Source organism: Papio anubis, chromosome X (assembly GCF_008728515.1).
Source record: "Papio anubis isolate 15944 chromosome X, Panubis1.0, whole genome shotgun sequence".
In the NCBI taxonomy this organism is placed as follows: domain Eukaryota; kingdom Metazoa; phylum Chordata; class Mammalia; order Primates; family Cercopithecidae; genus Papio; species Papio anubis.
In genome coordinates, this window is record NC_044996.1 from 46823603 (window position 1) to 46838840 (window position 15238).

Below are 15238 nucleotides of genomic sequence, written 5' to 3' on the forward strand. Positions count from 1 at the left end.
AAATTTAACTCATATATATATCATTAATTTTATTTTTTAATAAAAAGAAAACACTGCATTAAATGTACCATTGACCATTTCAACTTGCAAACAAAAAAGGAAGGATGCCTTAAAACTGAGAAACTATCAGAATTTGGAAATCTTGATATTTTCAAGAAAGCAGATATATTAGTGTGTTATTGATATTATTTTGAGTTGCTTTCTAAATTATAAAATATTGGGAGTAGAGCTTCAGCATTATCAGTGAATTTTTTACTGAGCTGTTTGATTAAAACTAGAGTTCTGGTCGGGCGTGGTGGCTCATGCCTGTAATTCCAGCACTTTGGGAGGCCGAGGTGGGCGGATTGCTTGAGTCCAGGAGTTCGAGACCAGCCTGGGCAACATGGTGATACCCCGTCTCTACCAAAAATACAATAATAATAATAATAATAATAATAATAATAATAAACTGGGTGTGGTGGTGTGCGCCTGTGGTCCCAGCTACTTGGGCAGAGGTTGCAGTGAGCCAAGATTGTACCACTGTACTCCAGCCTGGGCAACAGAGTGATACCCTGTTTCAAAAACAAACTACTAGAGTTCAAAGTACAGACGTTTAAGTCAATAGGCCTCAGGGCTTTTGTGCTTGCTGCCTCTGTGCCTAGAATGATTTTTCCCCAGATAACTACATCTCCACCAGGTTTCTGAAATGTTCCTTTCTCCAGGAGACCTCTGCTATTTAAAATTTAACCCTTTCCTACTACAACACTCTCCAGCAACTGTTTTTTCTTAGCACTTATCACCATCTCACTCTACTACAAGCTCTCATAGGGCAGGGTTTTTATCTGTTGTGTTCACTAATGTGACTTTAGCACTTAGAAGAGTGCTAGGCACACAGTAGATGCCCAATAAATATTTCTTAAATTGAGTAAATAAATATACATGTGCGCATTTTACCTATAATTTTTCAATAATAGAATTTAAGACATTTATGCAAGAGTATTCAAATATAAATTCATCCATATTCCCATTACCAATAAATGAACACAAATATCCTGTACAAACCCCAAGAAAAATGGCTATGATGTAAGGAGAGCTGTTAAAATAATCTTTTCTAGATTTTTTTGTCAAAGTATTTTTTGGAAAAATTTGTCACGTGGTTTGTTCTTTTCCTTTACTGTAAAATGCATTTAAAAGATAATTTCAAATTTTAATAACATTAATTGTGACATCAAGGTAATTTAATATACTACAGTTACACTGAAATAATAAGACTTTACTCATCTTTATATTTTCTTTTATTAAAGCAGCCAAACAGACCAACATGATTTTTTCCCTCCTTGGTATTAGCCTGTGGGCTCAGGATCAATTATTTGTACCTCTGGGGTATGCCACCTTCCTTGCTGAAAGCCTATTTGAAAGATTAGCTGAGTAGCACTGGGTTCCCTCAATGTTGATTCCCTCACCAATTAATACTATTATTGGGGTTTGTATCTTTTGACTTTTAAAAGACAAATAGGCAGCCTTCAGCAACTTGGAAAGGCTGGCTGGATTATGTTCCTAATTATCTAAGTCAAATGAAAATTGAGGAGATGACTTTTAAACTTTGACTCATCAGATTTCATGGGTAAACAAATTAGTGTTAGTAGAGCCAATGATACACTATAACACCTGTAAGTTCAATTAAAACTTTTGAAAGCTGTGTTCTTATATTTAAGGTGAGAAATAATTCTTAAAATTGAGAAAGACTGACCAACATATTTTACATTTTGTACTTGGGCTAAGGGCACTGAAAATCTAGTTCGTTACTTCATCTCAGTATATTCTATTTAAAGTGTGTGATCTTACATGGTAGGCAATGGGCTGAGGTTTTAATGGTTATAATCTATTGATTTGAGACAGGTGAGATGGCCCAGCAAGAATTTAAAGACAAGAACCAGTGCTTCTAGGATAGGTTTCTGACATTGCCATGGTACCAAGCTGGTGGTTGCTGAGAGCCATCAGAACTGTGGGAAAGAAGGAAGACTAATAATTCTATTCAATGTTTTCAATAACAATTCACCCTTCCAGTCAGAGGTAATGACCAAGTAACAGGGTTGTGGTCCAAATAACATTTTTGGCTCCAAGAATAAGACACTTCAAAATTACGAGGTCTTCTATAGACTTGCAAGATATTGCAGAGGTATAATAAACCACTAGAATATAGTATCACAATCTTCGTGCTTAGAGAACCTTAAACATCATACAGATTTATCTGCCTGGATTGGTTTAGGCAGTCTTAACTGAGACTTAACTAAGGAGTTTAGAACAGGGTAAATTATGACTGGGGGGCGCAAATCCAGCCTGCCCCTGGTTTTGTACATTCCATGAGCTAAGAATAGCTTTCACATTTTTAAATAGTTAAAAAAAATCAAAAGAACAATATTTTATGATACATGAAAATATGAAATTCAAATTTTAGTGTACATACAGTTTTTTTCAAACAACCATGTGCATTCATTTACATATTGTCAATGGTTGCTTTCACATTAATACAGCAGAGCTGAGTAGTTGCAAAAGAAATTGTATGGCCTGTAAAACCTCAAACATTTACTACTTGGCCCTTTACTGACCAAGCGTGCCGCCTTGTATAAGATACGTTTAAAGTCATCTTTCAGTTTTAGGATTCTACCTTTTAACAAATAGCACGGTAATAACAGATTTATTCCTCTCTTCTGAGTTTATTGCTCATGTCCATGCTAAAATAAATACAAACCATTTGTCTGGTCTTATAATACAACTTGGGTTCATACTTTCCTAAAAGATATGACAAATTCAGCACTTTCACATCCGATATTCAGCTCTCATTCTAAGTAGTGCTTGAAGTATAGATGTAGATAGTACTTGAATGAATGAAGATATGAATATAGATAGTACTAGATAGTACTAGAATATAGACATTGTCTATACTTCAAGTACTACTTAAAGCATAGTAGTTTTCAAACTTTAATCTACTCCTTTATACCTGATGGACAGGATGTGTTCTTGGCAGTGGCATTCTCTCTGTCGCAATAAGTCTCTCTTATGAATGGAGTAGACTGAATGGGCTGCTTCTCTAGTGTGTATCAGAATTCTAAGAAGTATGAGCAGGCGTCTTGTAGATAACTTTGATAAGATACCTCCTCCCAACAAGACTGTATGAGAATCACTGGATCCAGTACCTTTTATCCCAGCTCTCTAAGTTTTATCCCTTTATTAAGTTAAACTATTAGAGCGTGAAGTACTTGGATTATATAATAATAAAGTGAAAATATATTCCTTTATAGAAATGCTTTATTAAGATATGACTAATGATTATACTGGTTAGGTATATTAAAATGTTGATGCACGAAGCAACTATCTGAAGATCATTTACATACTTTAAAAAAAAAAAAACTACAGTTGAAGATAACCCATTTGTTATCCTGTGCTACTTATACAATAATTTCATAGTTAATTCAGACTTGAATTTTGTTTGAGAAAAAAAAATAGCAGGGTTCCTATATAAATTGTTTTCTCTGCAACAGATGATACATTTAGAGACTCAGGAGATCTGATTTCTAATCATGGTCTGGCTTTTACCTGCCAAGGGTAAGACTAGAAGATATCCAAGGTTTATTTTGGCTTTAAAATTAAATATCTCATCAGAAAAAAGAAATAACTACTAAAAACAAACCCTTCTCCCTTCCTGCCAGAAAGCACAGACAATTATTGCCAATGGTAGAAATTTGGTTATTTGCAAGTACCTAGTAATACCTACTTTTTGTGCTTCCTTTAAAATGTTCTGTTTTGTTTCATTCATAAATGGTTTATTTTCCACTGTCTTTTAACTATGTAAACCATCCTTGGAAAAATGTAGGATATAAAATTTATATAGAAACAGCATACTTCTAATATGGATTAAAGCTAGTGGGAGGAATGATGAAATTTCCTTCTTCACATTTGATTCCTGCTTTTAGCTGACTCATAGCCAAAGCTACACAAGTTTATAATTACATGTAGTACAGCTGAGAAGTCTTAGTCAAACTGTTTTAATAGAGCAGTAACATTTTAAAAGTGAGAAAAAATTCAAGTTCTAGTTTCTAGATGAACTCATCATTTCCATGGTTACCTTTTTTAATTTTTAATTTTTGTGGGTATATAGGTGTATATATTTATGGGGTACATGAGATATTTTGATATAGGCATGCAATATGTGAAAATCACATCAGGATAAATGGGGTATCCATCCCCTCAAACATTTATCCTTTGAGTTACAAATGATGCAATTATACTCTTTTAGTTATTTTTAAATGTACAATTAAATTATTATTGACCATAGTCACCTTACTGTGCTACCAAATTGTAGGTCTTATGCATTCTTTCTATTTTTTTGTGTCCATTAACCATGATTATTTTTGATGGATGGGAAATTTTGCTATAATTTTTGTTTCCTAGATACAAAACTAAAGTTGATGAACTACCTGAAGAGACCAAGTAATGCAGTCTAGTGAAAAAGCATTTGAAACTTAGGTCTGTGATTTTCTAATGGAGTCAGTGAGAATCCAGACTTTTCATAGATTACATACATACTCACATGTCTGTACATATTTATATGTGAGGAGGTAGGGAAGAGGGGTTGGGAGAGAATAAAAGGGAAAAGAGAATCTTGATAAAGGTCAAGGCAATTCATCCAAGGACTGCAAATGTTAGCACCACGCTCTCACCAACTGAACTAACCGGCCAAGATGTCCAGTACTACAAATGTAAAAATCCATGAACTACATTATTCGGTCATTAAGTCAATTTGCTTATAATTTTTTCCTCATTCCTTCATTTTAGGTAATAAGACCTGGTACTAAGATCTTCCTGTGAAACACAAATGCATTGTCTTCCTTGACTCCGAGTCATTTTAGCTAAGATTTTGTTTTAGAATTTTTTTGTGTGTAATTTTTCATCTTTCAGAAACAAACAAAAAAAATCTAAGTTTTAAAATGTTTTGACTTCTTTAAATTTCTGTAAGTTCCATAGCTACCGCTCAATTTTGAAAAACCTGGGTAAATCAGCTTATTTCCTCTTACCAGACAAGGGAAGTTTTTTCAATAACTTTTTTCCAGTCAACTTTAGTTGCTTGATTATTTTATTATCTTGAGGGTCTAAACAGACCTTTTTTTTTGCAGGGCTTCTTTTGATTAGTATTCTTTCTTCTCTTTAACTTACACTTTACCCTTCAGTGGTTCCAATGAATGAAGAAGCAGAGAACACAGGCAAGAAAGTGGTGGCTAAGGGAGAACAGAAGCTGCCTTAGAAGTAGTCAGATAGTTAGGAATGAGGAAAATTCCCTTAGTTCTCCCATTCTTCTCTCCCCAGATACTTTCCAAGGACTGCCAATGTTTAGAAGCACACAATTAGAGCTTCATTTATTCCATAATTAGTGCTCCATTCCTTTTATTTGAGCCAAACAAGAACTTCCCTTGGGCTTAATGTTTTTGTGGGAAGGGCTTACATTTTTAAAGCAAAATAGTAGGTATATTTAAAATATGTTAAATTAATGATATTCAAAAAGAACAGAGGACTTACCTAGTATGGTTACTTCAAAATGTCCAAGGCTTCGGGCACTCTTAAAATCATCAAGTTTTGGAGGCCTTCCTTCTGGTGGTACATATTTCGCAGGCTGAGAATTATACTGCTCACTAAGGAACTTTCTGTGTTCAAACATAAATTTCCGTGGAATACTTTCAGGATAAACATGGCTGTAGTGTAGGTGATCTATTAAGCCAAACTTTTTCTCCCTCCACAGCTGACTCTCCCACCTATCACTTATGGTTTTTCTGGCTTTCCCTTGCAGACTAGCATTTGTATTTGCTCGACCTGTTAAAGACACAATGAGATAGACACAATTGATCTATAAACTAATCAAATAAAGTCATTCACTGCAAAAAAAAAAAAAAAACACACACACACAGATTAATGAGGAAGAGTTTAAGTAACATTAAAAATCAAACAACCACCTACAAAATATAAAATGAATATACAAAAGAAAATTCTTATTAAAGTGAGGAACTAAATTCACTTTCAAAATAAATTTTTACTGTAAAATACTAAAGTGACATTGTTTTCTCTGTTGTTGGAATTATGTAGAGTTGTAGTTACCTTCTTTCTACTTTTTCCAAATGTTCTAAATGCTCTTAAACATATGTTCTTTTTATATTCAGTGACAAATTCAAATTAAATCAAATTCATGATTAGAGATCACTCACTCTTGGTGGAAATCTGAGCCTAAAATAAAATTTTGTTAATCTCTGCTAAAAGTAACCTGAACAAATACAGTCTCCTTCTTCAATACTTCTCTCCTTCAGAGGGGCCATTTAGGGGTTGGGCATGGTGGCTCATGCCTGTAATCTCAGCATTTTTGGAAGCTGAGGCTGGAGGATCACTTGAAGCCAGGAGTTGAAGATCAGCCTAGTTAACATAGAGAGACCTGTCTCTAAAAAAAAATTAAAACAAAACAAAAACCAAAAAACAAAGGGGCCATTTATTTATTATATATGACACTCCTTTCAGATATAAATAAAATATGGAAAACAAAAAGGGAATGAAATTGAGATGAAAGACCCCCTCAATTTTTGTTGTTCTCTATTATGAAATCAAATTATCATTTATGTATGATTAAAATCTAACAAATTAAGTTTCTAATGCAGAATATAATTTATCCCTTATTGATATAGTTAGGCTTTGTATTCCTACCCAAATCTCATCTTGAGTTGTAATCCGCAGGTGTTGAGGGAGAGACCTAGTGAGAGGTGATTGGATCATGGGGGGTGGTTCTCCCATGCTGTTCTCATGATGAGATAGTTCTCACAAGATCTGATGGTTTTATAAGTGTTTGACATTTCTTCCTGCACACACTCTCTCTCTTGCCTGCTGCCATATAAGACGTGCCTGGCATGATTGTAGGTTTCCCAGCCATGTGGAACTGTGAGCCAATTAAACCTCTTTTCTTTATAAATTACCCAGTCTCAGGCAGTCATTTATAGCAGTGTGAGAACAGACAATACACATATAAATTATGACATTCGTTCAGCAAACAATTACAAAGCACCTATTATGTGCCAGACATTGTGTTAAAGAATTTGGTACAAGTAATATTTTGAATAAATAATGTACCACGGTAGAATCAGAAACACAGTAAAATCAGAATAAAAATTAATTTTGGAACAACATTTCTGCTAGCTGAGACAGGCTGACAGCTTCAGAGTTTACCAAAGTTGCTGACTTGCTTTCTTGCTTATGTCCTGGTATTCTTATCCTAGCATAAAAAACTTTGCTGAGGCAGAAGGTGGCTGCAATAGCAAGGTTTCAGTATGGTTGATATACTACTTCTGATTATCAGACTTTATTACATATTCCCAGAGTACTTGCTTGGTTTCTTAAGCCTAGCTGGAGACTTATTGAAAACTTATTACAAGGTAAAGTATTAGCTTGAGTTGTAAGGGAAAATGAAGAAGTTGAACACATACTTCTTACTCATCAGGAATTTAAAATATTGCAATACTACAAAAGAGTTTTTTAAACTAAAAATTCAGTTGATGAACACACAAATTCCTATAATAATGATTGATAACAAAAGGGCTAAAAAACTTAGTCACACATGAAAAGATCAAAAGGAATAAATCAAAGCTGAGAAAAAGAGTTAGTAGTACTAAATTGATGATTGGGAAATGACTTCATCTTTTGTATCTTCTGGAAGTAAATCTCTTCTCAAACTAATAAAAGTACATAATCAGAACAATGATTAGTAGGTATTACAGTGATCTAACCCATATGAAACATTCCTGCTTGACTTATTTTAGAATACAGCATGCAAAAGAAAAAGTGATATGCTATTCTAATTTTTTTTTTTATTTTTATTTTTATTTTTTTTTAAATTTATTTATTATTATTATACTGTAAGTTGTAGGGTACATGTGCATAACGTGCAGGTTTGTTACATATGTATACTTGTGCCTTGTTGGTGTGCTGCACCCATCACCTCGTCATTTACATCAGGTATAACTCCCAATGCAATCCCTCCCCCCTCCCCCCTCCCCATGATAGGCCCCGGTGTGTGATGTTCCCCTTCCCGAGTCCAAGTGATCTCATTGTTCAGTTCCCACCTATGAGTGAGAACATGCGGTGTTTGGTTTTCTGTTCTTGTGATAGTTTGGGATGCAGCTGGAATCCATCATTCTTAGCAAACTATTCTAATTTTTAAAAATTAAGTACTTACATCTACCTTATAGAAAACAATTATATGATTGACCTGTTTGGAAGAAGTCAGAATATTTTCTATGCATATTTTCTTATTTGAGTGTTAATATTAAGGACTGCCAAGATACAAATGTTTATATGAAAAATTCCTCTAAAGAAACATGTTTTATTTTTTTATTTTAGTAACTGGGGACTACAATTACCTACCTCAATTATATCTTCATAATTAACTAATACAAATAGGTATGAAATCAATACAGGAGACACTGGCAGGTATTGGTTGTGAATAGTAACAAATCAAAGGCAATAAACAGGAAAGAGACAAAATATATCTAGAGGTCAGGTTTTTCTAAAAATAAGATGGAAAATCATGAACTAGTTTTTTTGAATATTAATAAAATTACTATATGAAACATGTTATATTTTAGACTTAATGCATAGCTAAAATATAGGTTAATTACTTAGCAAAATTATATTTTTACATTTTACAATTATAATTTTCATTCTATTATTTCAATTATCTATTTTACTCATTTCTGGTGAGATTGGTTCAATGTTTTAATGAGGAACATTTACATTTAAGTCATAAGGTTAAAAAAATGCAATTCAAATGTATGTACGTAGGCATGGTGAATTTTTTAAAAAAATCTACTCCAAGCATTTCATTATGTGGATAAGAGTGGTAGGTTGATAGAGGCAGGCTCACACCTGTAATTCCAGCACTTTAGGAGCCTGAGGCAGGAGGACTGCTTGAGGCCCAGAGTTCAAGACCAGCTTAGGCAACATAGGGAGACCCTGTCTGTACAAAATAATAATAATAATAATAATAATAATAATAATAATAATAGTAATAATAAGCAGACATTGTGGCACACACCTATGGCCCCATCTACTGGAGTAGCTGAGGTGGGAGGAACACTTGAGCCTGGTAGGTCAAGGCTGCAGTGAGCCATGATCGTGCCATTGCACTCCTGCCTGGGTGACAGAGCAAGACTCTGTCCCCCCCCCCACAAAAAAAAGTGATGGGGTGTATGGAGACATGGGGGAGGAAAAGGAGCTATTTTCTCTGCCTCTCCTTCTTGCCTCCACTGATCCCACCCTGATGCAAGATCTACAAGGCTGAAAAATAACAGGGGATTCCAGTCAGTATGTTTAGTAGCAAGTATATAACAGATTTTTAAAGACTAGTGAAAGCCAGAGGCTACCTGTAATGCCTTGTGTTACTGTTAACTTTTCAAATGTATTTCTGAGTTACTAGATATAAGCACAAACCACACAAACATATTAATTGTATATTCACAAAATGAATGACTTTTGAATTTACAAGCACAGAAAAAGCCAAAGCTATCATGAAACTACCTGGGAATACATTAGTGACCATGTTGACACATATAGATCTAATTCATTCATTAAAACTGCAATATAGTATTACAGTATACTAATATGTTATATTTATAATCCTCTGTTAATTAAAATTTAGCTTCCAATATTCCCTATTATAAATAATGTTCCAAAAAACATCTTGGAATATGTCTCCCTATATGGCCAAAGGCATAAATGGAATTTCTAGGTCGCAGAGTATAACACATTCCTAACAAATTAGGTATTGTTAAATTATTCTCAAATGGTAGTTTCCTCAGGTCTCCCTACTCCCTAAGTAAGACAAATAATATTGAAATACAAATAATATTGAAATTAAGACAAAATAATATTGAAATTAGGGCAATTAATAACCTTATAATGTTTTCTAAGTGTTCAAATGAAAGGAGAGTCACACATCTCTCATTTTAAATCAAAAACTAGAAACAATTTAGTTTAGTGAGGAAGGCATGCCAAAAACCAAGATAGGCTGAAAACTAAGGCCTTCTGAGCCAAACAATTAGCCAAGTTGAGAATGCAAAGGAAAAGTTATTGAAGGAAAGTAATGCTATTCTAGTGAACACATGCATGATAACAAGGTGAAACAGCCTTATTGCTGATCTGGAGAAAGTGTTGGTGGTCTGAATAGAAGATCATGCTAGCCACAATATTCCCTAAGGCCAAAGCCTAATTACTAGCAAGGCCCTAACTCTCTTCAATTCTATGAAGGCTAAGAGAAGTGACAAAGCTGGAGAAGAAAAGTTGGAAGCTAGCAGAGATTGGTTCATGAGGTTTAAGAAAGAAGCTATCTCCATAACATAAAAGTGCAAGGTGAAGCAACAAGTTCTGATGTAGAAGCTGCAAGTTATCCAGAAAATCCAGCTAAGATAACTGATGAAGGTGGCTACACTGAACAACAGATTTTCAATGGAGATAAAATAGCTTTGTATTGGAAGAAGATGCCATCTGAGACTTTCATAGTTAGAGAGGAAAAGTTAATGCCTAGCTTTAAATCTTCAAAGGACAGGCTGACTCTCTTCTTAGGGGCTAATGCAACTTTAAGTTGAAACCAATGCTCATTTACCAAAAATCCTAGGGCCCTTAAGAATTATGCTAAATCTACTTTGCCTGTGCTCTAGAAATGGAACAAAGCCTCAATGACAGCACATCTGTCTATGGTATAGTTTACTGAATATTTTAAGCCCACTATGGAGACCTACTGCTCACATAAAAAGATTCCCCTCAAAATATTACTGCTCACTGACAATGCACCTGGTCACTCAGGAGCTCTGATGGAGATGTACAAAGAGTTCAGTGTTGTTTTTGTGCCTGCAAACACAACAACCATTCAGAAGCCCATGGATCAAGGAGTAATTCTGACTTTCAAGTCTTAATTCTTAAGAAATGCATTTCATAAGGTTACAGCTACCATAGTGATTCCTTTGATGTATCTGGGCAAAGTGAAAACTGAAAACCTCCTGGAAATTTGAACACCTTGTGGAAAGGATTCACCATTCTAGATGCCATTTAAAGTTATTTGTGATTTATAGAAGGAGGTCAAAATATCAACATTAACAGGAGTTTAGAAGAAATTGATTCCAACCCCCATAGATGACTTTGAGGGGTTCAACATTTTAGGGTAGGAAGTAACTGCAGAAGTGGTGGAAATGGCAGGAGAACTAGCATTAGAAGTGGAGTCTGAAGATGTTACTAAATTGCTGCAATCTCTTTATAAAACTTGAATGGATGAAGAGTTGCTTCTTACAAATGAACAAAGGTGTTTTTTTTTTTTTTTTTTTTTTTTTTTTTTTGAGATTGAATCTATTCCTGGTGAAGATGTTGTGAATATTGTTAAAATGAAAATAAAGAATTTAGAATATTACATACGCTTAGCATAATAGATAAAGCAGTGGCAAGGTTTGAAAGCAGTGACTCCAATTTTGAAAGAAGTTCTACTGTGGATAAAATGCTGTCAAACAGCATCACATGCTGAAGAGAAATCTTTCCTGAAAGGAAAAGTCCACTGATGTGGCAAAATTTATTGCTGTCTTATTTTAAGAAACTGCCACAGCCGATTCCTCAAGGCTCTAGAACTAGAAATACCATTTGACCCAGCCATCTCATTACTGGGTATATACCCAAAGGATTATAAATCAGGCTGCTATAAAGACACATGCACATGTATGTTTATTGTGGTACTATTCACAATAGCAAAGACTTGGAACCAACCCAAATGTACATCAATGATAGACTGGATTAAGAAAATGTGGATCACGAGGTCAGGAGATCGAGACCATCCTGGCTAACACGGTGAAACCCCGCCTCTACTAAAAAATACAAAAAACTAGCCGGGCGATGTGGCGGACGCCTGTAGTCCCAGCTACTCGGGAGGCTGAGGCAGGAGAATGGCGTGAACCCGGGAGGCGGAGCTTGCAGTGAGCTGAGATCCGGCCACTGCACTCCAGCCTGGGCGACAGAGTGAGACTCCGTCTCAAAAAAAAAAAGAAAAAAGAAAAAAAGAAAATGTGGCACATATACACCATGGAATACTATGCAGCCATAAAAAAGGATGAGCTCAAATTAAAAACACATAGTTGGGATAGGCAGGTGCACCCAAGATGGCCAAATAGGAACAACTCCAGCCTGAAGTTCCCAGCATGAGTGACACAGAAGATGGGTGATTTCTGCATTTTCAACTGAGGTACCGGGTTCATCTCACTGGGGCATGTCGGACAGTTGGTGCTGGTCCACGGGTGCAGCCTGACCAGCGAGAGCTGAAGCAGGGCAAGGCATCGCCTCACCTGGGAAGTGCAAGGGGGAAGGGAATTCCTTTTCCTAGCCAAAGGAAATTGAGACACACAACACCTGGAAAATTGGGTAACTCCCACCCTAATGCTGTGCTTTACCAAGGGTCCCAGCAAATGGCACACCAGGAGATTATATCCCACACCTGACCTGGAGGTTCCCACACCCACAGAGCCTCCCTCATTGCTAGCACAGCAGTCTGAGATCCAACTGTAAGGTGGCAGCGAGGCTGGGGGAGGGGCTCCCACCATTGCTGAGGCTTAAGTAGGTAAACAAAGTCGCTGGAAAGTTTGAATTGGGTGGAGCCCACCACAGCTCAAGGAGGCTGGCATGCCTCTGTAGACTCCACCTCTGGGGACAGAGCATAGCTAAACAAAAAGCAGCAGACACCTCGGCAGAGGTAAATGTCCCTATCTGACAGCTTTGAAGAGAGCAGTGAACCTCCTAGGACAGAGACTGAGATCTGAGAATGGACAGACTGCCTGCTCAAGTGGGTAAGTGGGTCCCTGACTCCTGAGGAGCCTAACTGGGAGACATCCCCCACTAGGTGCAGACTGACACCTCACACCTCACACAGCTGAGTACACCCCTGAGACGAAGCTTCCAGAGCAAGAATCAGACAGCAACACTCTCTGTTCAGCAAGATTCTATCTTCTGCAGCCTCCGCTGCTAATACCCAGGCAAACAGGGTCTGTAGTGGACCTCAAGCAAACTCCAACAGACCTGCAGCTGAGGGTCCTGACTGTTAGAAGGAAAAGTAACAAACAGAAAGGACACCCACACCAAAACCCCATCACTACGTCACCATCATCAAAGACCAAAGGCAGATAAAACCACAGAGATGGGGAAAAAGCAGGCAGTGCAGAAAAGCTGGACATTCAAAAAATCAGAGCGCATCTCCCCCTCCAAAGGAATGCAGCTCATCACCTGCAATGGAACAAAGCTGGACGGAGAATAACTTTGTTGAGTTGAGAGAAGAAGGCTTCAGTCCATCAAACTTCTCAGAGCTAAAGGAGGAACTATGTAACCAGCGCTAAGAAACTAAAAACCTTGAAAAAAGATTTGACGAATGGCTAACTAGAATAACCAACGTAGAGAAGTCCTTAAAAGAACTGATAGAGATGAAAACCATAACACGAGAACTACGTGACAAATGCACAAGCTTCAGTAACCAACTTGATCAACTGGAAGAAAGAGTATCAGTGATTGAAGATCAAATGAATGAAACGAGGCGAGAAGAGAAGTGTAGAGAAAAAAGAATAAAAAGAAATGAACAAAGCCTCCAAGAAATATGGGATTATGTGAAAAGACCAAATCTACATCTCATTGGTGTGCCTGAAAGTGAGGGGGAAAATGGAACCAAGTTGGAAAACACTCTGCGGGATATCATTCAGGAGAACTTCCCCAACCTAGTAAGGCAGGCCAACATTCAAATTCAGGAAATACAGAGAACGCCACAAAGATAATCCTCGAGAAGAGCAACTCCAAGACACATAATTGTCAGATTCACCAAAGTTGAAATGAAGGAAAAAATCTTAAGGGCAGCCAGAGAGAAAGGTCAGGTTACCCACAAAGGGAAGCCCATCAGACTAACAGCAGATCTCTTGGCAGAAACTCTACAAGCCAGAAGAGGGTGGGGGCCAATATTCAACATTCTTAAAGAAAAGAATTTTAAACCCAGAATTTCATATTCAGCCAAACTAAGTTTCATAAGTGAAGGAGAAATAAAATCCTTTACAGACAAGCAAATGCTGAGAGATTTTGTCACCACAAGGCCTGCCCTACAAGAGATCCTGAAGGAAGCACATGGAAAGGAAAAACAGGTACCAGCCATTGCAAAAACATGCCAAAATGTAAAGACCATCGATGCTAGGAAGAAACTGCATCAACTAATGAGCAAAATAACCAGCTAATATCACAATGACAGGATCAAGTTCATATATAACAATATTAACCTTAAATGTAAATGGACTAAATGGTCCAATTAAAAGACACAAACAGGCAAATTGGATAAAGAGTCAAGACTCATCAGTTTGCTGTATTCAGGAGACCCATTTCACATGCAGAGACACACATAGGCTCAAAATAAAGGGATGGAGGAAGATCTACCAAGCAAATGGAAAACAAAAAAAAGCAGGAGTTGCAATCCTAGTTTCTGAGAAAACAGACTTTAAACCATCAAAGATCAAAAGAGACAAAGAAGGCCATTACATAATGGTAAAGGGATCAATTCATCAGAAAGAGCTAACTATGCTAAATATATATGCACCCAATACAGGAGCACCCAGACTCATAAAGCATGTCCTTAGAGACTTACAAAGAGACTTAGACTCCCATACAATAATAATGGGAGACTTTAACACCCCACTGTCAACATTAGACAGATCAACAAGACAGAAAGTTAACAAGGATATCCAGGAATTGAACTCAACTCTGCACCAAGCGGACCTAATAGACATCTACAGAACTCTCCACCCCAAAGCAACAGAATATACATTCTTCTCAGCATCACATCGTACTTATTCCAAAATTGACCACATAGTTGGAAGTAAAGCACTCCTCAGCAAATGTAAAAGAACAGAAATTATAACAAACTGTCTCTCAGACCACAGTGCAATCAAACTAGAACTCAGGACTAAGAAACTCAATCAAAACCGCTCAACTACATGGAAACTGAACAACCTGCTCCTGAATGACTACTGGGTACATAACGAAATGAAGGCAGAAATAAAGATGTTCTTTGAAACCAATGAGAACAAAGATACAACATACCAGAATCTCTGGGACACATTTAAAGCAGTGTGTAGAGGGAAATTTATAGCACTAAATGCCCACAAGAGAAAGCTGGAAA

At 36.6% G+C, this 15238-nt stretch overlaps 1 protein-coding gene across 3 annotated transcripts in view; it reads right to left on the bottom strand.

Annotated features, from left to right (window-relative positions):
* RADX (RPA1 related single stranded DNA binding protein, X-linked) overlaps nt 1-15238 on the bottom strand; it is a 74849-nt gene that overhangs the window by 11431 nt on the left and 48180 nt on the right. For all 3 annotated transcript variants that reach the window (XM_003918086.4, XM_003918087.4, XM_031660638.1), the window contains one exon: nt 5554-5844. In XM_003918086.4, the coding sequence (XP_003918135.1) occupies nt 5554-5844 (291 nt within the window). The remainder of the gene's footprint in view (nt 1-5553; nt 5845-15238) is intronic.